Source organism: Colletotrichum truncatum (genome assembly GCF_014235925.2).
Source record: "Colletotrichum truncatum strain CMES1059 chromosome Unknown Contig_0011, whole genome shotgun sequence".
Classification (NCBI taxonomy): Eukaryota; Fungi; Ascomycota; class Sordariomycetes; order Glomerellales; family Glomerellaceae; genus Colletotrichum; species Colletotrichum truncatum.
The window spans coordinates 510,604-537,084 of record NW_027222408.1 but is presented as its reverse complement, the minus strand read 5'-3'; the positions used below and the strand labels follow the sequence as shown (position 1 = coordinate 537,084).

Here is a 26,481-nt window from a genome sequence, read left to right as displayed (position 1 = left end):
AACGCTTTGTTAATGGGATGATCAAGTACGCCGTGTTCAAGATCTTCAGCTTTTAAATGTAGGAAGATTTCTCTACACAAGTAATTTTCATGAGTCCACGGAGAGTGTGGGGTATGGCATTTGCTCATGTCCTATCTCGGCAGGTTTTCATAACTGCCGAATTCCCACTCACAACAAAAAAGTTTTCCGGGGCTTGAGTAGCCTTTTAGATGCCGCTGGGTGGTGGCCTATTGCAGGGAAGAAAAGGGGCAACGTTATCCAACGATTATAAAGCATATCGCGGAAGCCGAGCAAACGATGTTACCTACCCCGTCTGCCTTGTGGGCAGGGCGTTCCTTAGGACCCAGGATCCCGAGGAAGCGCTTTATAATTGGTCTTTCTATCACTTGTGACCGGCTTTGCTAGAATCTGAGAAGACCCAACAAAGATGCAAAATAATACTGCACGAGGGACACATTCAGGATTTCGTGGAGTGAGCCGCATCTCAGTTGACGATGTTGATATGCATGCCTAGGAGAACAGTTTCGAAAAGTTCAGTCAATGCTTGAGGAAGGTGACCTAAGCCAATGGCGAGAGTGGTATATCAAGAAAGGCGTAAGGGTCATGTACATCAACTTTGCCTCCATTTTCTTGACATTCCTACCCTTTCGCTAACCCGGGTCAACTTCACACCAACAGGAGCTCGCCATCGGTCGTTCTGCAACCGTCATAACAAGTAAAACAGTCTCCAAATGGGAAATAGAATAGTTGCCAATCATCTTATTCAATCGTGTCTACGTAACACAACAAGCAGGCTTGTTGAGCCCGAACAAAGGCTTAGGCTGTTAGTATATCAGTTGGTGTTGTATCTGACAGACTTACAACGTACAAAAAGATGCTATTCGTTATTGTGCCGATGCAATTTACCGACACCGATTCATGTCAAATGAGTCCAATGAATGCGCTGATCAATCATGTCGCTGTCCATCTGAAGTAGCCGCCGAAGCACCACCTCAACATCGTCCGATGACGCTCAAATGCTTCCGAAACTCAATTGACCGAGACAGTTCTCACAATATAGGAATTTCCTGAAATCAAATCACCTCTTGTTGTAGTTGACAAAAGTCGCGAATTCATGGTGAGAAATCTGCTCATTTCAAGTCGTGACGACATGAGGATACAAACCTCAAATCAACTCTCATCTAAATACACCGGCTTCACATCCAATGCGCCAAGGTACCAACATAAAAAAAACAAACTTCCCCAAACTTATCATTTTCCTCAAACCAATCGCTGTCCGAAGCGTCCCCAAACCTCATGTTGACGTGGTATGACGGCCCGAAACTGGGTCCAGTGATGAATCATAGACAAGCGCGCCGCAACTCCGTTCCAAAAACCTCAACCCGTGCGCAAAGACCCTCCTCACCTCTTTACACCCAACATCACATACTCACACAAGCAGGCGAAAACACACATGATTCCCGTCCGCAACCTCACAAGCCGACTAAGCCAACTATCTCATCACCTCCCACCAGTCCGCAAAATGTCTTCGTCGTCCCCCGCCGCGGGTCCCGCGCCGTGGCGTGCGCCGTTCCTCCAAAACGTGACAGAAATGGCCTCACCTGAATTCACCCTCGCGACGATCCACGCCGCGCCCTCCGACGCCGCAGCATCAGGAAGCACTACCTCCGCCTCGCCGCGCCTGCGCACCGTGATCTTCAGAGGTCTTTGGGCGTCTCTCCCCGTCAACCCCAAAAACACGGCCGAGCTCAACCCGCCCGTCTACGAGAGTGACATGCTCACGCTGACCACAGACGCGCGCATGGCCAAGGTGCCCGACTTCTTCGGCTCGGCGACGCCGACGGCGGGAGCAGCCGGCTCAGGCGGCGGAGCGCCAGTGGAGGCGTGTTTCTGGACGGACGCAAAGGTCCAGTGGCGCGTCCGCGGTGAGGCGTACATCCTCGGCCCGGACGTCGAGCACGACTCCCCCGCCGCCGCAGACCTCCGCTCCAAGATCCTCGGCAACATGCGGAAGCTGTCCGAGTCCGAGAGCGAGAGGAGAAAGGCGGAGGACCTACCCTCGGAAGTCAGAGACCACGTCTCGGACAAGGAATGGAGCTTCGGCCGCGAGTTGACGGCGCACTTTGGAAACCTCAGCCCCGGGATGCGAGGGACGTTCCGCAACCCGGAGCCCGGCACCTCCCGGTCGGCGAACCCACCCGATGAGACTTACAAGCTGGGACAGAAAGTCCAGGACCTTCAGGACAAGGTAGCGAGGGCCAATTTCCGCGTCGTGGTGATTGTGCCGACCGAGGTAGACCAGACGGACCTGAGTGACGCGGAAGATCCGCGGCGGTGGCTGTATCGGTTTGTCGGCGCGGAGGCCGGCGGGGACCAGAAGCCGGATGACGGGGCGGAAAGATCCAATGGGTGGGATAAGATTGAATTGTGGCCATGAGATAGAAAAGGCGGTGGGGGGGAGGGAGGGAGGGGAGAAAGCCATTCAGTCATTCAAAGCACGACTTCTCACTGCTGACGCGGACGGTAAAAACGGCTGCTTGGCTTGCCACCAAGACGCCCTTGGTTCTCACGATGTCCAACGGCCAACCTGTCACAGATTCCCAATAGCTTCATCATTGTGCTCATCTCACATGTCCTCAGTCCATCATCGTACAATTAGCCCCGACACACAGACAGTATCACGGGGCTTGGCAGCGGCCTATCTGAGGCATGCCCCGAAGTCTGTGCAAAGAAAAACAAATACAGGTGGCTGACAATCAATCCAATGTGAAGGAAGAACTGGCCGAGCCGTGCCGCGCTTACGCCCCCCCTCACCGGTCGATCAAAAGGGGATACATTGTCCATATTGCGCACATCGCCCGAGCTCTGTTGGTGCAGGGGTTTTTTTCAATTGACCTGCATGATTAGGCAAGCGGGCAGACAACTTGGCGAGCAGACGCCTTTATTGGGACACGGTATTAGGCGTAGCCATCATCGCATCTGTGGAAGATGTCCTTACAAAATAGGCATATATGCGTGTGTCAGGGCCTTGTTGACTTAGCCACCGTAAATGCGGGAATTCGTGTTGCTTGTTGGTTCCCAGTGGCTCCCATTGCTTGTTGGGGTGATCAGCTCCGTGTGTATGAACCACAACAATGTGAGAGTTCGCGTATGCTAGCATGGTCTCGACACGCTTCCTCCATATGCTGTCTGTCAAGAAGACGGCCTTTCATGCCCACTCCCGTCCGTGCCAAGGATATCTCCTCGATGTTGTTAAAAGTGGTTAGTGTCCACACAATTTCATGATCGGTGGAGATGAACAGAGAGATTATATCGACAGAGAATCGTCTCGAAGGTCACTCCAGGGTGGTCCTGGTACAGGCCACATGGCAATTCGGGCCAGGCAGACAAGCTAATCCATCCATCGAGCCAGCTCATCCCTGACAGACGAGAGAGAAAAAAAAAAAAAAAAGAAGATGGCGGCTCTGGAGCGAAATGAAGAATTCTCTCGCATCTCAAAATTTGGCCGGTTCGCTGCTACATTAACAAACGGGGCCCTTCTCCCGAATAAGGCGAAGAGCCCGACCAGCAGGCGGGTGACACTCCAGGGCTGAAATTTGACGCTGATGAGTGATGAGTAGCAGAAACGCTAGCAGAACCAAGGCCTGTTCCCCCTCTCTTTCGGCTATTTTCTACGCACAAAAAACTTCGTAAAGCGAGAGCCGGTCTCCATAGCTAGTCAGTCATCCCACATGGCAGCCATGCAAGACCTAAACCGTAAAGGAAATCTCTCTCCACTCCGGATCTGGGAGCACAGCTTCCGCGAGACCTTGGCACCGGCCATCATTTGCGCGTCGCGTGATAACAAGGGTAGAAAACACAGAGAGGAGAAAGGGCCACAAGTGGGTTTACTGTTCCCTTTTCGTTGTTTTGGCGAGACCAAGACGCGGTATAGCAGTAAATCATGCCATTCCCAAGAACGAATACGCGACCTGACGGCTTTCTCCGTGAGAGAGAGAACAAGAGCTTTGAAATTGGCTTATGCAAAGCCTGGCGTCCAACAGCATCTTGACACCTAGTCCATTTCCTCTCATTTTGAGGAAGCACTGCATGCTTATGGGCGGGTGTGTGAAGTAGATGTAGTATCAAACCATGGGTATGATGCAGCCAGCGATCGGTGTTCCCTGCATTCTATCGTTGTCGACCGACTCGTTGACTTGGAGATATGTGTACCTACAAGTACTACCTACGCCGTGGTGAGTGTGCGGGTGGAAGATGGCGGAGTTTCTTGCAACATACTCCGTACTCCACCCGCAGTGTTCAGTTTAGGTACCGAGGGCCTAAAGCCCTCCCATGAAAATCCGCCAAAGGCTATAAACAGCTTCTGTAGCTAACGAGGCACTCACCGCAACGGTCGCGGAACGGCCCCGGCGTGTCCTCATCCTTGAATCGCTTTCCCACGTGTGATACTGCCGACGAGTCCAAGGCTTTGCCGTTAGTGGCCGAATGCTGGCTGCACTCATCTCCGTTGCGACCCAATGAAAGGCACTACGGCGTCCGCAATGCTCGCCTAGCCGCCGAGACAGTATCACGAGATCAGGTGCCATAGGTGGATAGAGCCTCAGTGCCTTGATTCGCTCGCATTCCTTCTCATGCATCTGGAGTTTGTCGATTGATCGGAGACAAACAGCAAGCTTAGGATCCGCTTTTTGCCTGTCTCTGTCACGCCGAAGTATCACCTCCAAAGTGACATAGCCGGCCGACCTTGCAGAATAGGTGGGCGCTGTGTGCAGGCGGTCCAGAGCAGGTGGCCAGTACGACAATGGCGGTTGGAGGTACCCATACCTTGTCAAAAGTGTACGACTCAGGGCGTTGTTCCCCATCTTCCAAGGGAACTCCAGGCCAGCTCAATGTCATGAAATACTTCAAAACCTCATCATCTTGCAGCGAGACTATGTTTATGCGCCATGTCAGAGACTTTAAATTATCAAGAAAATGTTCCAGGCAAGGTTGTTCCTAGACATCTCGAACACGTACGCGTAGTCCTCTGGCTCTCGGACCGCACCGAGAACTGAGAGTCTCGTCCGAATGGGGTTTTGATAGAGGCCCTTCGGCAAAACGGTTGTACTCTTTGCTTCTTCCATTCTTGTACCGTGCGGACGTGCAGGAAGGTGTGGTGCCTGGTTCGCAAGTCAATCCGGAGATGGACTGACGTTGCATGTTGGAACGCGTAAGGCTAAGTTTTACGCGGAGGAGTAGGACGTCAGGCTGATGGAGTTCCTGACACATGCAGACCGGATGCTACAAGACGCAAGCAGCGTCATCTCTCACCCAAATCGAGCGCGACACTGGATCGTCGGAGGAACCGCTCGCTTGACACGACCTTCCTGCTGCCGCCCTTAATAGCCGGACGTGTGTGTCGCTGCCCATCAACGTGCCCAAATTTGAGCCTGTCGGAGCTGTCTTTGCTTTTCACTCACGCAGTTACTTCACCGTCATTTTAGAAGCACGCTACTCCGGGGCTGCCCTGGTCATGTCTTAGATCTTGATTGTTGTTGAAAGATACTTTGCGCTGATGAGCTGCATGGAAGATTTGCCCCGTGAGATTCTAGGGCATTGGTGCCCTGTCCGTAGCAGGAAGGACGGCATGCAGTGAATTTGCTTTTTGAAGCTACATGGTAGCTCTCTCACCAAATCCTAGTAGATGCGATCGCCGCCCGTCCGTTCTCATCTGTTTTGAACCAAGTGGTGGTGGTGTTGGATAGAAGCTGGCTAACGATGTTAAATTCCTTGATAAACCTCTGTTTACGGGCACGCCACCACCTGCATTAAAGTTTGGTCACGTCGATCAACCTCAGACGTTGTCCCGTCCATCAGTGGCTGCGATAGACAAGCCAAGGCAAGCAACAAAGAATGAACCGAGCCAGTCTCAGACGACCCAGCATCGATATCACAAGTATTTTGTTATTTTGCGACGTACTCTTTACCAATACTACGTAGTAGAATGTCTGTTCGGCATCGATGATGAAGGCAGGGTTCCGGGGTATCTCGAAGCAGGGACGGCTGATCGAGTCGACATGTGCGTTCGGCCTTAGTTCCAACGTTCGCCCGGCGCTCTCTCAGGCAGATACGGCGATGTGTGTTGGTGCAGGTTGACGTCCAGGTCCACAGGTAAAACGAGCCACTTCCCCTCCAGGTCGGAGAAGTGGTTGGCACGAAGCAGCACCCCCAATCCAGACAAACCAGGTTTGTTGGAGACATCTCGGCGCCCTCGGGGGATTGTCCCGGTACAGGCTTCAAGCGATCCACGGAACATCGCGCCAGTCTATTTTCTGGCTCTGTTGCCGGTTACTTCGGAAGCAAAGAGCAGGGCAGCTTTGACCATAGTCGTGTCCTTTTCTCACTGTTTGCAGGCACATGCCCTGGTTGGAGACTGACCGGCTTTGTTCTGTTGCGAGGACACAATCTTCATGGTTGGTTCTAACCAACAGGCTTGCGGGGTAATTGGTTCAGCGGTCAGTTGTTGGACTCCTCACTGCGTGATTGTGGAGATGTCGCCGTAGGCTAGAGGCACACCTACTCAGGATTGGAGGCGCATATATTGTCTGTGGAAGTACAGATATAGGCAGGCCCCCCAACATCCCTTGACAAAACCCGTATACTACACGTAATGAAGCTGGACATGGGGGTTGGATTGTTGGCCAAGCAATTGTGGCTTGTTTTTGTGAGTCCTCGTCTGCGGTTGCCAGGGGTCAAGTTCTCGACCGTTGAGAAATGATGGCTTTGCCAAATCCATGCGAAAATTTTCATCTCGTGCTGCACAGGCGTGATCCCAAGTTTACCTGTCAAGAACCGGGGGTTTGAAGTAAGCATGCTGACTGAAGATGCCGGGGAATCATCTGATATGGATGTCGGAAGCAAGCTGCATAGCGGAACTAAGTACCGGGTAGCGGAGGTTTTGAAGGAAGCAGACGTAAATGAAAAAACCATTGCCAACGCATCAATATGGATGGGATAATAGGGCGCATGGTTGGGGCTAAAAGGCGGGCAATTCTCTTGATCTGCAGCGGCATGCAAAGGTAGCCGAGAGGATCGTAAGCTGCAGGCGTTGAGTGGATGGACAATTGACCATTACGTGTGTCCACACTAGGGAGAAGAGCGACGGCGAGCGCTCCCCTGCTTGGTTGGTGCCATGTCGATGTTGTCCTTCTTGCCCTGCCCAGCAAGCTCAGATTGTTCACTATACAAGGAGAGGCCTCAAAGTAGCATTGCGCAAAGTAGATTTCTTCTCCTGTAACCGTGTTCGTACTTTATCTGTTCAAGGTGAGCGTGCCGCGAGAGTACCGTCAGTGCGTGTGTCCATCCTCGGCTCAAAGGAACGATTGGTTGTAGATCCTGAACTTTCTCGAGACCGGACGTTGCTTGATCATGGTAAGTAGCAAATAGGGACAGGGTCGTGGGCGGCGGAAAAGGCGCTTGGCTGCAAGATTGAAGTTTAACAGCGCTTCCTTCTTGCAACTCACAAGTTCATTGAAAGAGTAAATGAACTTGTGCAATTTCAACTGGCTCCTAGTCAGGGCGACATGCGAGATTGATGTCGCATGGCAAAAGGAACAAGCAGCCCTGGGTCGTGGCTGTGGTGAGAATAGAGCTAACAGTGGCGATCAACAGGGTGCTTTCACTGGCGCGTGTTTCACCCTGGTTTGCCTCCACAAAATTGATATTCGAGAAGCTCTGAGAGAAGCACCTGTGGCTATCTAAAATCATTTGACGAGGCACTGCTGTTGGGATCCGCGCATCGTCCGGCGTACACCGACTTGAAGCCCACAATCGTCTGGCTGACAGGGCAGGAAAAGGGAAGGTTACAACAACGAGATATTCGAAACCCTCAAGGGTCGAGGATAATGTGTTTGGTTTGGTTTCGAACCGCGGTGCGCACCACACAAATATGGCGTGACCCTTGGTCTTAGCATCAGGATATGGTCCCCTTTCTCTCTCCTGGCCCGCTTGGACAATACTCGTCTCGATACTCTCCTCTCATCATCAATGCTGATCTCGTCAGGCCTCCATTGGGATGGACATTAACACAGGCAGTAAGGCAGTCAGCGGTATTCGTTCCGTCGCCGATTCGAAGTAACTATTGAAGTAGCAATTGAGACGGTGGCTACTACGTAAGTATAACTTCGGCAGCTCACCAGTGCATCACCACCAATGCCGATCGTATGTCAGCCAGTCGTAGGCCCGAATTATGTTACTTTCTTTGGCGCCGTTAATAAGACAGTTTAAGCACAGACAGGGCAAGGGCGCTGGTGTCCGTGCAGAACAGTAGCGGAGACGGCATCGCGAGTCGGAGCTACGTCCGACGATTGCGACGGGTGTGAAGGCCGGGGCGGTGACGGTTAGGCTGGCCTGCATTTCCTCTTTTCGTTTAATTGACGCGCCGACAGTTGTGTGTCGTCGCCAAGGCCTTTGAGCAGCATGTATCCGTCATGGAGTGGGCATTAGAAATGACGGCTCATTTTGAGACTAGGTCTCGGGGCAGCCCTTTAGCATGTCTCTGTTTAGCGTTAATGGTTGGTACATGCGGCTATCATCCGTACTGGTAGAAGAGGTATCAAGAATGGATGTGTTTGATCCAGGTGTTCAGTGGTTGTAGAAGCACCCTTGGATGGCGCGCGCAACTGCAGATTTCAATGTTCGTTGAGAAGGGGGACGCTGCACATTCTTTTGAATGTAGATGCTGCTTCAGGCACGGCGATTCTTCGAAACGAAACGACTGCCGAGGGCCGACAATAAAAGCAACATCGACAAGTTTCCGGTTTGCATTGACAGTCGTGTGTGTTCACGGTGCCGTAGGGGCCAAGGCAACTAGTGTAGGGCACGCAACGGCCGTAAGTGATGGATGGTCCTGACGTATCCGTACATCGTCCACGGCTGGATCTGACAATGGCGGGTTGGCGGTCGGAGGGGCTAATTCGACTGTGGTATGCGGTGCCGCACTTGCATTAGAGCAAACGCACGACAAACAAATACACACACACACATAGCATGGTGTATGCGTCTCAGGCGTTGGCTGATTGTTGGCTAATGGAGCGGGTTGAGATAAGGTGGTGTAGGTGGAAATAGTGCTCCGTAAGCGGTGACTGATGGACACTAAAGTAGGAGAAATCAGATTGAAACCACCGAATTCAAGCTCCAATCAACTCTTTCTCATCTCCAGACCGGCAGGGGCCGCTGCGGAGACTTCCACTGATTTGCGCAGGATTGCTTGCAATTGGCATTGAGCCGCGGTGGATATACGGCCGTCACTGCAGCATCAGACGGAGGTATGAGAGACCGTACCAATCTTCGTAACCAGGAGACAAAAAAAAAATAATAATAATAAAAGAAAGAAAGAAAAAAGGTATAATTGCCGCAGCTGCTCGTGTCAACATGAGGTAAGCGAATAGTCAGGAATGCCCGATCCAATCCAACAACTCCCGTAGGCCCGTAGGTGATGGGTTGCGTTGCGTCGCGCTGAGATGCGATGCGACCAAAGAAAAAGAAGATGTTGGCGATCTTCCTCCCGGCCTGCAGGTGGATGGAGTTTGATGGGTCTGGTGATGAACAGCATGCGAGAGAGTCTCTGTCTGATTTTCCCAGTGTCAGACATAGAGGAATGCTAGAATTGGTATCCATATACGTAGTGTAGTACCTGTTGATGGACAAGGTATCCCACACCAAGTATCCGCAGTGTACTCTTTAGAGAGATGGCGGGTGAGTTTGTGCCTTAGTTGCCGGAGGACTGCGAAAGCGAAGTGGGCTCTGGAAGGTACATGCGGGGGCTCTCCCCTTGTACCTTTCCTCGACCTGCCTGCTTGCGTGCCTGCCTGTCAATCCGTAATGTCAACCTTTCATTGCTTGAAAGGCGTTGGTGCTCGAGGGACCTACCTACCTCCTCCAAAGGTCCCCGCTTCCTGCCCTCATTTGGGGTACGTACCGAGAGGACCCACTTCTTCTTTTTCCTTCCTCCCTCCATCGGTCGTCCCCTCTCCCCCCAATCCACTCACTGTTCCTTCCCTTTCCTTCTACTATGTAACAGACTTAACATACTATTGCTAGCTCAATGAGAAGGGGTTACTGTACTGGCATTGTTGGCAAGCGGGTAGTAGTAGTTAACAATACAGCGGCAGCTCCTAACTCCTCCTCTTTCTTTCTACGGTTCCCCCCTAATTCTCTTTTCCCCTCTTTCCCTCCTTCGTTTCCGCGCTTTCTTTCTCTATCTTCCCTCCCCTCCTGCCTTTCCCCCCTCCACCCCAGTCTTTTTGCGGGAAGAGAAGGGGCGGGTACGTACACGCATTTCTTAGCTGCTTTTCTCCACACCACGGGCGTGTCATTGTTGTCGTTACCCTCAAATCCTCGTTCTCGTCCCTCGTCTTGGTCCGCCTTTCCTTGCCGACCCCTGTCCCCTGCCCCGTTGCTCTCCGTACCTTCTCAGTCCGGGGATACGTACCTGGCCATTTTTCCCTCTAAACTTGTATCTTTTACCCTCCTCTCCTGCTTTTTTGCTCTGGCTGCATCTGCATCTATCTGCATCTGTGTCTACCTCTGCGTATGCGTCTGCACTCACACAAGCGCCCCTACCTTTCTCTCACTCACCTGCGAATGCTCCTTGCATCCGTTGTTCTTGTCGCCCACGGCCTTTTGTGCCGCCTTATGCCATTGGGTTTCCTCCTCTTGGCCTGTTGCTCTATCTAGTCTTGTCCACCCTCCCCACCACCTTCGCATCGCACAACTTTCCCTCCCATAATAGCTTCTCCTCTTTCTCCTCTTACACTCTCCTCCTTTCTTCCCCAGAAGTGTGCGTGCCTGTGTCTTTCTTTGCTTGTCATAGAGCACGCAAGAAGAGAAAGAAAGCCCATCCCTTCCACTACCTAGCCCGCCGTTGGATTCGGCTTCTCGGCTGCCCGCCCTTTGTAAAGCGGACTCGATCCGAGTAGCATCAAACCGCCACGTCTAGCTTCGTGCAACCACTCGTCGTTGATATTCTCGTCGTCACTTTTCCCTCTCAGCATTAGCGGCCTCAGCTAGTGCCGTTGACCCCCAACTTTGACGCCAAGCACACGAAGGCATAGAAAACGGTACATCCACATTGGCGCATATCCCCGAAGCCTCCCTCTGACTTTTCAATCTAGCTCGCCCTACGAATATACCAAGGGACCTTGTTCCGCTGCATCTCATTCATCCCTCTATCCACCCGTACCTTTGCTTCTTCGTCTTTTTTTTCTTCTTCTTCTTCTCACCCAACCGTCCACAAAATTCGAGACTTGACCACTGGAAACGGTCCCGCGCAGATCCCAAGCCGTCTTTTTTAGCTGCCGATCACACTCGCACAATTTACGGCTTCTGGCCCCCCGACGCCTACATACCGTCGCTTTCGCCCGATTCGCATTCATTGCGTCTTCACAGGCACAAGACACCGCCGCTAGTTTAAATCCAACTCCTGCCCAGGTCCAAGCGTGAAGCAGACACACGTCTCTACTGTTCTCGACACCCTTCTTCCCTCTCGACGTGATACACGCCTCCTCGACGCCCACCGCCTTCTGTTTACTCCAACTGCGGTACAACCCTCAGGGAGAGACACGCCAACCTCGCTTGCTGGCGGATCATGCTTCACTCATAAGCACGCTGATCTCTTCCTCTTTTCTCGACCTTCCCCATTATCGAGTCTGCAACGCCGATCACCGCCCCATATCCCACCGAACAACCCCCTCAAAACTTGCTGCTCGCTTGCTGCCTCCTGTTGCTGGCTATCTCGAACGCCTTTACTGTCTCCCCGCATCTAGACGTTGGGCTGTTCACAAACACCTAACGTCTTTAACGAATTCACCACGGCGAGCCCTCGACAGGAAGACGACCACCTTGCTTTGACAATGGACGCTCTCAAGAATATCATTAACAATGTCCCCGACTGGGTAGTTCGCCTAGACGAGCTTGGAGACCAGATCGATAAGCGTCAAGTCGAGCTAGCTGCATTTTGCAAAGCCGGCACCACGAAGTCCCTTAGGAATCGTGGATCTACGGAATCACTCAAGCTCAAGGACGAGGATACTGATGCTAGCCCCACGCCTGTTGACGAATCTGCCGACAACGCAGGCAAACCCCAAGCGGAGGGTGCCACAATATCACCAGACGATGAGAAGAAAACTACTCAACAACCAAGCCCCGACAATGGAACGCCATCGGCTGTTCAGATGCAGACAAAAGATGCGATAAACAAGGCACAAGCGCGAGCGAGAGAGGTGGTTAAGAAGCGTCTTCGTACGGAGTCTGTTGTGTCGGATGAGGAGGGTGCTCCTTCCAAGTACCGCAGTCGCACTATGGTCGTCGTCTACTATGATCAGTACGTGCAGACTTTCTTCGAGGAATTGGTCAAGTTCGTGTCGGCGAGCCGGAACTTGATGCGCAAGGCCAAGATGGCGGCAAAAGTTGCACAGATCCGACGTCTCGCAGAGCTCGAAGTTCCTGACGATGATGACGATGACGGTGACTTGAAGCCGGATGCACCTTTGACTGCGGGGCCTGCTTCTGATGCCCTGCCATCCCTGCGATACATGAGCACAAGACGTATGGGCCCCCCCGGCAGGAAATCGGGACCTTCATATACACGCGCCGGCCCGGCCGGCTCAATACTGGGCGACAATGCTTCAGATGCATATGACGAACTCGACAAGGGCCTGGAGTATGTCCAAGGCATGTGCGAGCACGCAGCACACCAGTTCTTGCGTGACGGACAGTGTACAGAGGAAATCTCAAACATCCAAAGGCGACTGGCAGATACGAAGGAGCTGGCTATCAAAGAGATGGAGCGAGTAGAGAGAGAGGAGCCCGAACTGTTAAAGACCGCTAGTGAGACGAACAAGGTGCGGACTCTTCGACCAACGAGCATGCGGCGGGAGCTCACGCCCGCCAAGGATAACAACCCACCCATCACACCGAGAAAGCTTGAGGTTGACGCCAAGCTCGAGGCGGATATCAAGACACCGGTAGCCAAGACGGTAGAGGTGGATATGGCGAAGCCCCTTGACGCTGACAGCGCGCCTATTGAAGCGGACGACGAGGGCATCGATGATATGGAGCTTACGCTTCCGCCAAGGTTGAACTATCGCTCCACGAGAGCGATGAGGGGACCGCCGCGGCAGTAAGATCAAACTTCGCACACACAACCATTCCTATTTCATGACTGATACGGCCTCAACGGGGAAGATAAAGCATTGGGACCAAAAGCATTGGAGAGGGGAGTCCATATGAACGGGGGCCAAGCGCCTCCGATGGTATCAAAAAACAACAACACGTGCATAGCATAGCGTCTGCTTCATCACCATCGCTTTAGTTGCATTGGGGGACCTTGAATCATTTTGTTCGAAGAAAATCGTTGCGCTGTATGGCAAAAAATATTTCTTCTCTTTCATCTTTTTCTAGGAAGGCAGGCTGGAGAATGGAATCCATGTATCCGTGCCGGGAGAGATTTGGTATTAATGACGAGGGAGTTTCTGAGATTATGTCAACTTGGCGAGGTGGGCGGTACCGATGTGATTTGAGTCTTTAAAAAAAACCATCTAGGCTAAAATATATCCAAGCGAAGCAGTTGGGCGATTTTGTCTCATGATGCCGATTTTTCCTTAAAACGTTTCGACTGATTTGCGATGTCCAATGTATCTGCAGTGATGTACATAACCCTGCTGAATGGACTGGCGTTTGTTTGCATGTGTGCATGTTCAGAGTACATGGTTGTTGACGCGTTTGTCGAAGACGAAAAAAAAGTCTAAAGCGGCTGATGATGGTAACAGTTCCAAAGTGGCCTCGGAGAGTGGACACCAGTACAACACGATTCTAAACGAAATAGAAAAGTAAAATAAATAAACGTCAGGTGCTGTGGTCCCTGGGAGCTCTAGATAACAATTGTGTGAGTCGTTACTTTGTGTCCTCTATACTGCAACGGGCTCCGTGATACCCCTCCCATCAGCTATTACATGACGCCATATTTCTCTCTCTCTCTCTCTCTCTCTGTCTCTATCCAGGGTTATTCTCTTCAGCAAGATACCCCTACATGTCCTGTTTCTGACTAACCCCCGTGGCAGCCGCGAGGATGCCAGCACCCTTGATCCCGCCATCGTGGCAAGGGCTTAGGACAACCCTGACGGGCGGCGGCCTGCCGTCGAACTCCAGCCTCACAATCTCGTCGAGGAACGCCTGCGTGTCGGCGAGGTAGTCCTGGAAGTGCGAGATGCAGCCGCCCGTGTAACCGACGCCCAACTCCCGGACAGGCGTGGAGGTGTCGTTCTGGACGGCTAGTTCCGCGGAGGGTACATCTTCAGCTAGTCTCAGGAGCGCAACGGTGGCGGCTGCGACGATGCCTGCGGCGCGGAGCTCGATCGCCTTGGCGATGTGGTAGAGCGATGTTGCCATTTCGGTAGTCCACTGGAAGGGGGTCCTGTCCGGGGGGAACTCCGCCTCCAGCATGGGGAGCAGTTTGGAGGGGTCGAGGGGTTTGAAGTGGCTTAGGAAGGTCGTTGTTAGACCGTACGGCACCAGCAGGGGCGACGGCAGTGTGTCCCTGGCGATGTTCAATACGGTCTGGAGGTAGTCTACCAGCATGAGCCGGCCGAGCTCGCCGAGGTACCGGCCGGCGGTCATGTACTCCAGGGGTTGGAAGCCGGTGATCTCGTTGGGTCCGACTAGCGCCGCGTCCAGGGCAGAGTCCCAGGAGGCGACGAGGCCCAAGGTCCGGAGAGGAGGTGCGGTGCCGCGGATGCTCCACTCCGTGTTGACGGCAATGCGGACGTCACGGGAGGATTCACCGGGTAACGTGCTCACGCTCGCCGGCCACTTGGAGGCGCCGAGGGTGGAGAGTTTGAGGGGGATGGTGGCGTTGCAGCCTGTGCCGACGATGAGGCCCATTGAGGCTTTAGAGGAAGGTGAGGACGGGGAGAGATAGATGAAGGAGATCAGGGTTGATACAGAGTCGTTGGATATGGCTGCGATGCGGATAGGCGGTAGCCGTCCAGCTTCTGCATCCTCCCCTCGACCGGGGATGTTCTCCTGGGACTTGGACCTTGCCTTATCGTAACCTTTGAGGAGTAATGGGCCCAGCTCAGCGTCACCCTTGATACTAAAGCCTTTACCCATTGTCATGACAGTTGCGTCGGAAATGGAGTGCTGGACCATGGGGAAGCTAAAGGTTATGCCGAGAGGCAGCTCTTCTGAAGCGGAAAGGGAAGGCCATTCTTGGAGGGCGGAGCGGACCACAGTCGCGATGCAGGAACCGATCCAGTCGAAGAGCAGCTGGGGCTCAGATTCGGAGGAGCCCTTGAGACGGTCGTCTATGGGCCATGATTTCTCTTTGAGACGGAGGGCTGGTGCAGAGGTCGTGGTGCCGTTTGTTTTTTGGTGAGGGTCATGATGGGCGTTTCCCTTACCCAAGAGTTCGATGAAGCCTACTCGGAGATTTGTGCCACCGCTAGGAGGGGGTCAGTTGCGGACATGCTGCTGGGGCTGCTCATTTCGAAGCTCAGTGGTGAGCAGCGGCAAGGGGGGGAATAATATGGCGTGGTGGGTTGCGAGTGAGAGAGAGAGAACATACATGTCTATGGCCAGATGCCTGTCGTCTCATGTTAGCTTGATGAAACGAACAAATGAAAGACGTCCTCTATTCCGCCAAAAGCCATGTGCTCGGAACAAAGCACAGCTCAGTGGCACATGGCGAGGGGAAGACATCAACATACCTACCGTGACCGCTCTGGCTGATTGGTCTTAGAATTGACTCGGAAATGGGGGTGGGGAGGAACTGATCATGGGCGTGGAGAGCGAGGTCACTAAAATTCGAATAAAAGAGTCGGGACAGTGTGTGAATTTTCCGGTTATCGACCTGGAGCGGCTGCAGGAATTGCTGCAGGGCAGAGCCGGGATCCATGTCGTTTCTGTCAGGTTGCTGGGTTCGATGGTGGTGTAAAAGTATTGTGAGTATTCAAGCGACGGGAAATGAGGCGGTTGAACGTTCGCCTTGCCTTGCTTTCAGGTGGTGTGTGTGTGCCCTTTTCTCTGTTGGTTATCTGTCTTGTGAGGGTCCTGTGTAGCGGGAGGATGTAATCATCTTTTGCAGAAACCAACTGAATAGATTCATGAAGATGTTTTTGGAGTTCGAATGGACGACCGAAAAAAGAAAAAGAAAAAAAAAAGAGAAAAGAGAAGAACAGCAACTTCTAATACATCGGTTGATGAAGAGGAATGAAGGTTGAGTCCCCCCCGTTTGCATATAGTAACTAGGGCACACGTTACACTCAGCTCTCTGATGCGCCGCTGTTTCCTCGTGAGGAGAGAGTGAGAGTGAGAGGGAACTTGGAGTGGATGCCCACTGTGTCTGGGGAATGCAGCCACTGTATGTTTCTTATGTAAGACACATAACTGATATGGATTTTGGTTTGCTGACGGTAAGCCGTCATAAAACTGGCATGACTCTTTGTTTCAGTGGTCGAAAAGGTTTCTTTAGAGGCACCTCGCCATGTTGACATTATACAGGTTCAATGTAGTTATGTAGAGAGAGAGAAAAAAAAAAAGCAAAAAGAAAGAACCAGATCTCATCTCTAGTTATCGACATCAGATGGAAGAAGCTGGGGATTCTTGGATCCCTGCTGTGGCGCCATGTACCACATTCTATCGACTCGCACTGTTGCATCAGGTACCCAACCACAGGGCTCTCCGCGATGAATGCAACAATAATACGTACAAAGAGTCCGCTGATAAGGGAACTGAGGGGGCACTGCGGTGTGGCGCCACAGAGGGCCTGTCCCGCTGAAAGACCCCGCTATTGCCCGCCTGTCGTGTGCTGCTTGTTAATGGTCGAAGCTCTACCAAGGTTGCAGTAAGTGCTTCTGGGAGGTGAGTGATTGGTGGAGATAGATAGGTACTTTCGTCCTGGTGATATCTACGCAATCGATAAAGTACTCACATAACCTTTTCTGGCCTTGCCCAATCCAGCTAGCACTGGCGTTTGGTCTCCAACGTCCGCTCAACTCTGTTTGGCTTAAGGTGCCGTGCTGTGATGCACGGCTGTCGCAATTACAGCGCCCCCCTCGCAGCATAAACTCTGCTTCCTCATCCGGTCGGGGGGATTGGGAGTGTGCTGTCTCTGAAGAGAAACACAGCTACATTCCACCTCAAAACCCAGCGGTAGTTTGTTCTTGTACAGACCAAATACTGCCGAGCAAGACCTCCCCCCCTGTGCGATACGTCAATTCATCACTTTCGTCAAACGAACAAGCTCTCGACGCCGCAAAGTCCACGATCTCCGAACCCGATACCCCGAAAACACCTGCGATGGACGTGAAGCTAGGCTACTACAACACACCACCCAACATGTCCGGACGGCTTGCCTACCGGAAGAAGTCCCTCTGGCCACTCAGCCTGCTGGGCATCTACCTCATCTACACCATTTGGGGCTACACGCGCTTGCCCCACGCCCCGAGGTTTGTTCCCCAGCAAGCTCCGGTGGTTGCCGAGGAGAAGAAGCTGGTGCCTTTGGAGGCGCACATCATGAGCAAATGCCCTGATGCAAGGGTAAGTGGCTTTCGGCGACTGCTGGACGATGGGTTATTGACGGATGTAGGACTGCTTGAGGGACCTGGTGCTCCCGACCATGATGAAGACCCATAACAAGGTCAACTTCACCCTTTCCTTCATCGGCACGTAAGTCGCACACTTCCTCATCTCGATAATGGAGGGCGACGCAGATGACTAACGGCAGAGGCTGTACAGACCGACCGAGAACGACGGAATAGCTTGCAAGCATGGCCCATCCGAGTGTATGTCTATAACATATCTATCTGTAGTTCTTTTTCGTTTCTACCGATCCTAACCATCGTCTCTAGGCATGGGCAACATTCTCGAGCTTTGCGCCGCCCACCTCTACCCCGACCCCAAGATCAACCTTGGCTTCACCATGTGCCTGACCCGCGAGTACCAGGCCATCCCCGAGCGGTCGCTGGTTGAGGACTGCGCCCTGGAGCACGCCATCGATATCAAGGAGTTGAACGACTGTGCTACACAGGACGGCGACGCTCCGGGTCTCGGCCTGCTGCGTGACAGCGTGCGGAGAAGCACGGATGTGAGTTTGGTCCTCCATCCCAATCGGTTACTTTGTTATTTCCAAGGGCAAACCTCATACTAACAACGACATTACCAGGCCGGCGTTACCAAGAGCTGCACCGTCAGGCTGAACGAGGAGATATACTGCATCCGGGACGACGGTCAATGGAAGGATTGCCCGCACGGCGCGGGAGTGAACGACCTCGTCATCGCTATTGAGAAGCTGTCCCGCACTTTGAGTTCTTGATGGGTTCGTAGACCTCGGCCCATAGCTCGCTCGCCTCCCCTAGTGTATAGCTAAGAGAAACTTGTTCCATACCCGCCTCATCGTCTCCCTTCATAATTTCCAGCGTGTCCATGATGCTGTCGAGCCCGACGGCCTTGCCCACGGCCTGCGTTGCTCCCGCCTCGAGCTGGACGTGGACGATGTGGACGTGAAAGTGGTAATACGTGGGCTGGTAGTGCACGTACAGCTTCAGCTGGTCGATGTCGATCTCGGGGTACTTTGTGACGGTGGCGGAGATCAGCTTGGCCTTCATGTGCTGCAGCCAGGGGATGTGCTTCTTGCGCAGGTCGCGGAGCGACCAGATGTCGCGGCGCTCGACGAGGGCGAGGAGGTGCAGCGCGTCGAGCGTCTTGCGGTCCCAGTTGAGGTCCGGCAGGAGCAGGAAGCCCTCGTCGCCCTCCTTGCCGAGCTCCGTGCGGAAGATGACGTCCTCGACCTCGGTTCGGCCCTCGATGATGTTGAAGACCCAGTTCAGGCGGCCCTCGTCGCGCTTGCGCTGCATGTACGGCTTCACGGCCGACGCGTAGATTTCGGGCGTCTCCGTGACGTAGCGGACGCCCTGTTTGCTGTACTTCTTGACGTGGGTTTCCGTGCAAGGGTAGATGAGGTTGATTTTGAGGTCGGCGTGGGCCGTGTCGGGCTTCGCGTCGGCGGGGGAGCCGGTGTTGGCGAGGTACCAGTGGTAAATGTCGTTTGCGCCGAGGTTGGCTATGGAGGAGAGGGTGGTGGGCGTGACGGCGAGGTAGGAAGGGTCGGACGGGAACGGGGCGCGTTCGAGGATCAGGAGCGCGGGCTTGGAGTCGATCGTGCCGAGGAGCGAGGTGCGGCGGCCTGCCTGGTCTTTTTTATATTAGTCAGTATCGTGTTTGAAAAGGAGGGGTGAATGTGAGGTTTGACCCTGGTTAAGGACGCGATCCAGCTTGAACTTGGGGACGAGAGCCTCGGCGTTGGCTTTTACGTCAGCCATGGTGGGTGACTATCGCGACGGCTTCTAGGTTGTGGAGGTTGATTGAGGAGAGAGGTATCGTATGGTACCCAGCTGGAGGCAGAGAAGGCAGTCTGGAGAGTTGCGTGGGTTGTGAATCTGATCGAGGTCGGAAGCTGGCAATGGAGAGAATTTGTGGGTGGCAGGCCTCGCCGGCCCGTCACGTGGGCTGACGGCCGCCACCACTGGTCTTAGCCAGCCTCCACAGCCCTCTAGCCAGTTAGTTAGTTCTTCCAACCAACAACACCACTTTTCCCATTCTGAGCGTTCTGTGCTGGTTTCGCCCACAGGTTATGAGCCCAGCGTTATTCTTTCGGAATAACGTCGTTTTACCCATTATTCTACTCGTCTGTCAATTTTCTATTGATTCACGAATTTTTGCGATTTTATTCGCTTTATTTACCCTTCTGTGCGATTTTCTCGCTTTCTTTCCTTCCTCTTCGCTGACGAATTTCACTTTCTGACGCGACATTGGCTGCCTGGCGCGCACGAATATCACGTGGCACGCGACCGACCACCACAACCCACTGGTTTTCACGAACACCACGGTCAACAACAGACTTTTCAGTCACAACTACAACTTTTACTTCGATTCCTCGTTTTTCACGAGAATTCAACCATTTCAGCTTCGGTTTTTCGAACCAGCCCATCAGTTTCTCGTATCTTCTACGAGTATTCATTCTTCCCTTCGATTCACCGTATTTCTACGGTCGGATCTCACAATTCCACCCATTTCTCGTGTTCTTACGCAAGATTCTCCCTCCTACACAATCCAACAGCACGCGTAGGTGGCAGCGAAAGTAAGCCATCTAACGTACAGACACGCCTCCAAAGCTGCGGCCTCGGAGAAACGCCTGTGATCGAGGTGCGACTATAAGTCTGTCCCGCACTGTTGTGATACCCTCACTTTCACTTCAAGATGTCTCAAAACGACTTCAAGACCGTCTTCACGCCTCTTCCTCGCCTGAAAGGTGAATCCAACTGGAACACATGGCGCATGCTTGTTACAGCGACCCTGCGAGGATACGACTTCGAGATATTCCTCGAGACTGACGTCCCTCGCCCTGCTGACCCTATCGCTGCAGAGGAATGGAGAAAGAACCGTAACGTCACGAATGGTCTCCTCATGAACGCCAGCGAATCGGTTCTTGACAGACTCTGCACAGCGGGTTGGGTTGACGATGGAAACCCTTACGAATTGTGGCAGGCGCTCGAGAAGCACATTCCGAGAATCTCACAAGACGCCACAGCTGCCCTTGTTGACGAGTTTGCCAAGACCACCGCCAACGATCACAAGACTCTTCACGATGCCCTCAATCGCTGTCACCACCTCAGAAAGCGTATTGAGACCATTCACGGTCGTCTGCCAGACTCCTTCCTCGCTGTTTTCCTCCTTAACTTCTTTAAGGACCGACTTCCCGATACGTACAAGCATTTCACATCGAAGGGCGCCACCCATCCCACGTGGAATGAGGTGGCTGATACGATTTACACGCTTGCCCAAGACGAGGATCAAAAGCGCAGTTATGCCACTATTCGCAACACACCTGGAGGCAAGTCTGCTGGCAGTGGGGGTCCTGCCTCTCCAGCCGTCACCACCACCGTCACCTCCACTGTCACTGCCTCCAAGGAAAAGAAGAAGTGCGACCACTGCAACTGTGATCACGAGACCACAAAGTGCTATGTCGCCCACCCCAATCTCATCCCTCTACACTACGTCAACCGGGATAAGTTGATTGAAAAAGCGAGAAAGCACGTGTGTGGCGATCGCTGCCGCTGGGATCAGCCTACTTCTGTTGATGGCACCCGCCAGACTGTTGTCAGAGCGTCACCTGCCATCTTGGGTCAGTCTGCCCTTGCCTCCATCGCCAGCCCAGCAGTTTTCACTGCTGCCCGCGATGACCTCATCACCCGAGACGATATCGTTCTCGATTCTGGTTGTACTACTTCAACCTTCAACAACTTGCGATATTTCGTCAAGTACGCTGAAAAGAGCGATTTGACACCTTCCACTTCTGCCTCCGGCGCCCCAGTCCGGTCACTTGGCGTGGGCACCGTCTTCTTCCAGACCCAAGACCCCACCAACCCTGACGTTATTCACGATTGGACACTTCACAACGTTGAGTACAACCCTTCCAGCCCAGCCAACTTACTGAGCCCTGGAAAACTTCGTCGTGATCACGTGGAATATGATTGGCAGACCTCAAGCCTCATACACGTGACACAGCGCACTTCCCTTGCCAAAGTTCATTGGGTTTCTGACGTCTGCGTCGTTGAGACTCATGATACTGGAAATCACGTGCCTCGAGATATTGCTGTCAGCCTCGCCGCCTTCCGGGCTACCCAGCGACCGTCTCTTGAACTGATGCACCGCCGGCTGGTTCACGCCCACCCATCACGTGTTGTGGAGGCTTGCCGCCGTGTTGGCATTCGGTTCACAACGTCAGAAATTGACGCTTTCTTCTGTGAGTCTTGCCATCTCAGCAAATCCACTGAACGGATTAGTCGAGACCACCCACTTCCACTTACGAGTATTGGCGATGAAATTCACCTTGATCTCGTTGGTGTTCTTCCCCTATCAACAAAAGGGAACCGTCAGGTTCTACACCTCATGGATAAGTATAGTGGTTACCACTGGGTTGTTTTTCTGCCCAACCACAAGTTTGCCACCATCCTGGCAGCTATCAAGAAATGGGATACTGAATTCTACAGTCTCACCGGCCTCAAGCCCAAGGTTTGGGTTTCTGACAATGCTCCCGAGCTAATCAAGGTTTTCAACGACCCCTACTTCGAGGGTACTCGCCACAACACGACTATTGCCTACACGCCTTCCATGAACGGTACTATTGAGCGTGCTGGTCGTACCATCGTCGAAGGCGCCCGGACACAGCTGATTGACATGTCCCTTCCAGAGGAACTGTGGGATTACAGCATCGATTCGGTGACTCAGATTCTCAACCTCTTGCCCACACCCTCCAAGGGTAACTTGAGCCCTCACGAGATCATGGCGAGAGAGCTGAACTTGGCTGCTGAACGTGAGGCCCCCCACATTGAACATCTCCGAACGTTTGGCTGTGCTGCCTACGTACACAAGAAGGGCCCTCGACGCCCTATGCGCTCTGCCAAGATGGAACCACGAGCAATCAAGGGATTCCTCGTCGGTTACGGTTCTCTTCGTGGCCACATTTACTACGTTTACCTGCCTGATCGAAAGGAGGTTATTCGCTGCAGAGATGTTCGATTTCGTGAGGAACCGCACAAGACAGTGTTGCCTCCAACTACTGGCACACCCAACATTGATGAAATTGAACATGATGCTGCGTTTGTCGAACCAGATATCATCATCCAGTACACCATCCGTCAGAAGCCTATTGAAGGTGAAAAACCCGTGACTGGTGATCCCAAACCAGATGAGACCATCGTTGAAAAAGCGATGGCACCCACTGATACACATCTCATGTCTCCGCCACCAGAGAACCTGTTGGAGACCACTGCTACACCTCGTGACAGCATTACTAACGAATTGAATGATGACGAATTCGTCGCTTCCGTGGAAACAATGGAAACTGATCACCAGGACCCTGATTCCCTCTCCACGATTGTTGAGGAAGCAACGAGTCAACCGGCAGAGTCCTCTCGACCTCGCCGCGCCTCAGCCCAGCGACCACCTGGTCACTACCGAGCCGCCAGTGGCGTACGCTCCTATGCTAAAAAGACTTTTCTATCTGCTGACATTCCAGCTTCACTAACTTCTCGTCAATTCTCTCTCAGCGTGCTTTCTGCTACTGCCCTTTCGAAAGTCCTACCCGACGGCGTGGTGATCCCGAAGTCCTACCGTGAGGCGCAGAAGAGCCCACAGTGGCCCCAGTGGGAACAAGCCTTCGAACGAGAGATGACTCAATTCACGGAAAAGGGGGTTTACGAAGTCGTTTACCCACCACGTGACGCTAAAGTCCTGCCCGGCAAGTGGGTATGTGACATCAAAACCAACAAAAACAACGAAATCGTGCGCTACAAGGCCCGATATGTGGTTTGTGGAAACCACGAGAAAGGTGACTGGTCATCGCAAGAGGTTTACGCTGCAGTTGCCTCTGCCACCGCAACCCGCCTTTTCTTCGCAGTTGTCGCACTTCTCGATCTTGAATACGAAGTATATGATTTCGACACTGCTTTCCTAGCCGCCTCGATTCCAGAGGGGGTTAAGGTGTACGTCCGGCCCCCCGCTGGCTACGCCACTGCAGACAACAAGGTTTGGCTGCTCCACAAGGCACTCTATGGATTGAGAAAATCACCACTTTGGTGGTTTCGACTTATCAAGGGTGAAATGGAACGAATTGGCTTCACTGCTGTTGATGGGGAGGTTTGTCTCTTCGTCAATCACAAGATTAAAGCGTACGTTCTTATGTACGTCGACGACAACGCCATCGCCGCTCCCAACAAGCAAGTCATGATGGAAGTTCGTCGTCTCCTCGAGAAGGTCTGTTCTCTTAAAGACCTCGGCGAGGCTACCGATTTTCTCGGTTTCCAGATTGAACGCGACAGAGCTGCCGGTAAGATTTTCGTTTCCCAAGCCAAGTACGCAAAAGCAGTGCTTCAACGATTCGACTTTGATGGTTTGAGTGCTGTCAAGACGCCTATGGCGACCACTGACGATCTGCCCGTCACCTGGGACAAGAACGAGTGCTCGCTTGACGAACAACAACTTTACATCGAACAAACCGGCTGCCTTAACTTCCTGGTGGCTGGAACTCGCGTTGACATGGCCTACACCGTCAGTAAATTGTCACAGGCGAATTCAGGGCCTTCTAAGGCCCATCTTCGTGCTATTAAGCACTTATTCCGATACCTCAAGGGCACCGTTTATCTCGGTATTGTACTTGGAGGCATCCCCACGATCAACGAGTTGGGGCTCTACGCTGCTGCAGATGCCTCTTTCGCTGACAACAAGCCATCACGAGTCTCGACAGGTGGTTACGTCGTCTTCCTCGCTGGTGCGCCGATTGCTTGGAAGTCAAAGAAACAGACTTTCGTGACTTTGAGCACCACGGAGGCTGAATTCATCAATCTCACACCTACGGCAATTGCTGTGAAGTGGATCAGACGTTGCCTCTCCCAACTGCTCGGCAAACCCATCACCACGCCTACTATCATGTTCACTGACAGTGCCAACGGCTACGACAACGTCATGAACCCACTCAACGAGGCACGAACCCGCCACATCGACGTCCGATACAAATGGATCATACAGGAGGTTCACACTGCGAAAAGCATCGAACTCCGACTCATCAAGGGCGCTGATATGGCCGCCGATGGACTCACGAAGCCACTGGTTGCGGTCAAACACAAGGAATTCGTTCGTTTGTTGGGCATGGCGGAGGGATTGGATTGAGAGGGGGATTTTGAGACTGTGGGACTATTGATATTGAGACTTCGGGATTCGGAGGATTTCACGGCCTCCTATTGGCCAGGTTTAACCGGTAATTGACCGAGTTTTCTAATAGTTGAGAACTCCTCGGATTTGGAGGATTTGGGACTTTTCCTGTATTTCCTATTATTCTACTGCTTTTTCGCTGAGGGGTCTGAGAGGGGGTGTGGGTGGCAGGCCTCGCCGGCCCGTCACGTGGGCTGACGGCCGCCACCACTGGTCTTAGCCAGCCTCCACAGCCCTCTAGCCAGTTAGTTAGTTCTTCCAACCAACAACACCACTTTTCCCATTCTGAGCGTTCTGTGCTGGTTTCGCCCACAGAATTGTTGGTGGCCCGTTTTAGGCTCGCCGAAAAGCTGGCGGACATCACCCCGCCATCGCGTTACCCCGCGGTGGGGGCAGCTAGCCAATTGCTGATGTCAGTGCTAGGTACTATGTAGGTCCTATCTAGCAGATTCTCACTATAATCACGCCGTTGTGCTAGGCTGTTTGCCTAAATTCTTCACCATTGATTGTTTACCAGGTCTATCAAACAATGAACAGTCAACAACTCCAGGTGAAGGATAAACGGTAACGCCAAAAGCCTCCGTGGGCCGTCAAGACCAGACTTTTCCCTAATTGGATTTAGAAACAATGCAATACTTTCTGTTTTGTAGGAAGACACATATTCACCTCCATGTCAAGCGTATCAGCTGATGGATGTTTATGTCTACGGGGTCATTAATTTTTCATCGCCAATCCTGCCATCTCACAGAAGTCCGGAATTGACGAAGAAATTTCTCGACCAAATACGGACAACCATTTCAACTCCGGGCATCAGTCTATCCGATCTTTGAGAGCTCTCCGTCCGGCATATAGTCCGGCGTCGCTGTCCAACAGCCCATTTGTTCTGACCGAGAGCGATTGCGAATCCAGAGTGCAGCGCCGCCCGACGTGTACAGTATTGTTGTCCTGAACTAACATCTGACATGCATTTGGGGTGTCTGGCTTTCCCAGTATAGGCTTACGGTCACTAGTTCAAGTACATGGCACATGAGGGCGCTGTATAGACTGCGAACGGCAACGGGATGAGCTTAAGCCGTAGGCGAATCTCGCCCGTCCGCTCGATAAATCTATAGGCAAGTCTTGGCCCAACGGAGAAAAAGGGATGGGGCCGTTCTTATTCGTTCCGACCGTGTAAGGGAACAATCCTCCAAATCAAGACTTTGAGCGGAGAGTCGGAGTTCAGAAATCCGCCGGTTTGTTTTGCCGGACCGGGTTCGTGCTAATTTGCGATGGTCCGCCGTGCCTAGAGTGTCATTTTATGGTTTACACGTTGCCTCTTTCAGAAGTCTCAAGGAGTCATATTTATTTACGGACTTTGATTCAACGGCATGATCACTTCGGTCTTTGGGAGGCCCATCTTGCGTGGCTAGGGTAGAGGCCTCGCAGGCAACTCCGCAGCAAACTGTAGGCGAGCCTTTCAACAGGGATAAGCCATCGTTCCCTGTCAGAAGAACAACTTATGTAGATGTCTGGAACCTGTGAGATTCTTTTAGCCATTATCCGTACTACGACCTAGAACTAAAGTTTGAGTGGAAAAAATCCAAATTGGAGAATGACTATCACTTTCTCTTCCTGATCAACAACATCCACTTTTCTAAACAAAACTCGCCCAAGTACGAGTAAGCAGAACTAAAAACC

The 26,481-nt window shown here is 52.7% G+C and overlaps 7 protein-coding genes across 7 annotated transcripts; 5 read left to right on the top strand and 2 right to left on the bottom strand.

Annotated features, from left to right (window-relative positions):
* Positions 1-1,453: 1,453 nt before the first annotated feature.
* Positions 1,454-2,437, top strand: CTRU02_214489 (uncharacterized protein; the record flags this gene model as incomplete). The annotated part of the gene is made up of 1 exon (XM_036730397.1): positions 1,454-2,437. The coding sequence occupies one exon, from the start codon at positions 1,454-1,456 to the stop codon at positions 2,435-2,437; it is 984 nt and encodes a 327-aa protein (XP_036577853.1).
* A 9,454-nt stretch (positions 2,438-11,891) lies between these two features.
* Positions 11,892-13,163, top strand: CTRU02_214488 (uncharacterized protein; the record flags this gene model as incomplete). The annotated part of the gene is made up of 1 exon (XM_036730396.1): positions 11,892-13,163. The coding sequence occupies one exon, from the start codon at positions 11,892-11,894 to the stop codon at positions 13,161-13,163; it is 1,272 nt and encodes a 423-aa protein (XP_036577852.1).
* Positions 13,164-14,064: 901 nt separating this feature from the next.
* On the bottom strand, positions 14,065-15,186 carry CTRU02_214487 (hexokinase family protein; the record flags this gene model as incomplete). The annotated part of the gene is made up of 1 exon (XM_036730395.1): positions 14,065-15,186. One exon carries the CDS (start codon positions 15,184-15,186, stop codon positions 14,065-14,067), a length of 1,122 nt encoding a protein of 373 aa, XP_036577851.1.
* A 2,187-nt stretch (positions 15,187-17,373) lies between these two features.
* Positions 17,374-19,271, top strand: CTRU02_214486 (gamma interferon inducible lysosomal thiol reductase; the record flags this gene model as incomplete). Its single annotated transcript, XM_036730393.2, has 6 exons — positions 17,374-17,574; positions 17,624-17,703; positions 17,773-17,819; positions 17,886-18,121; positions 18,200-18,337; positions 18,393-19,271. The coding sequence occupies 6 exons, from the start codon at positions 17,374-17,376 to the stop codon at positions 19,269-19,271; spliced, it is 1,581 nt and encodes a 526-aa protein (XP_036577850.2).
* CTRU02_214485 (scavenger mRNA decapping enzyme) lies at positions 18,315-19,355 on the bottom strand (the record flags this gene model as incomplete). Its single annotated transcript, XM_036730394.1, has 2 exons — positions 18,315-19,228; positions 19,286-19,355. 2 exons carry the CDS (start codon positions 19,353-19,355, stop codon positions 18,315-18,317), a joined length of 984 nt encoding a protein of 327 aa, XP_036577849.1.
* A 311-nt stretch (positions 19,356-19,666) lies between these two features.
* CTRU02_214484 (uncharacterized protein) lies at positions 19,667-19,837 on the top strand (the record flags this gene model as incomplete). The annotated part of the gene is made up of 1 exon (XM_036730392.1): positions 19,667-19,837. The coding sequence occupies one exon, from the start codon at positions 19,667-19,669 to the stop codon at positions 19,835-19,837; it is 171 nt and encodes a 56-aa protein (XP_036577848.1).
* A 455-nt stretch (positions 19,838-20,292) lies between these two features.
* Positions 20,293-24,762, top strand: CTRU02_214483 (reverse transcriptase domain protein; the record flags this gene model as incomplete). Its single annotated transcript, XM_070206250.1, has 1 exon — positions 20,293-24,762. One exon carries the CDS (start codon positions 20,293-20,295, stop codon positions 24,760-24,762), a length of 4,470 nt encoding a protein of 1,489 aa, XP_070060024.1.
* Between the last annotated feature and the right edge of the window lie 1,719 nt (positions 24,763-26,481).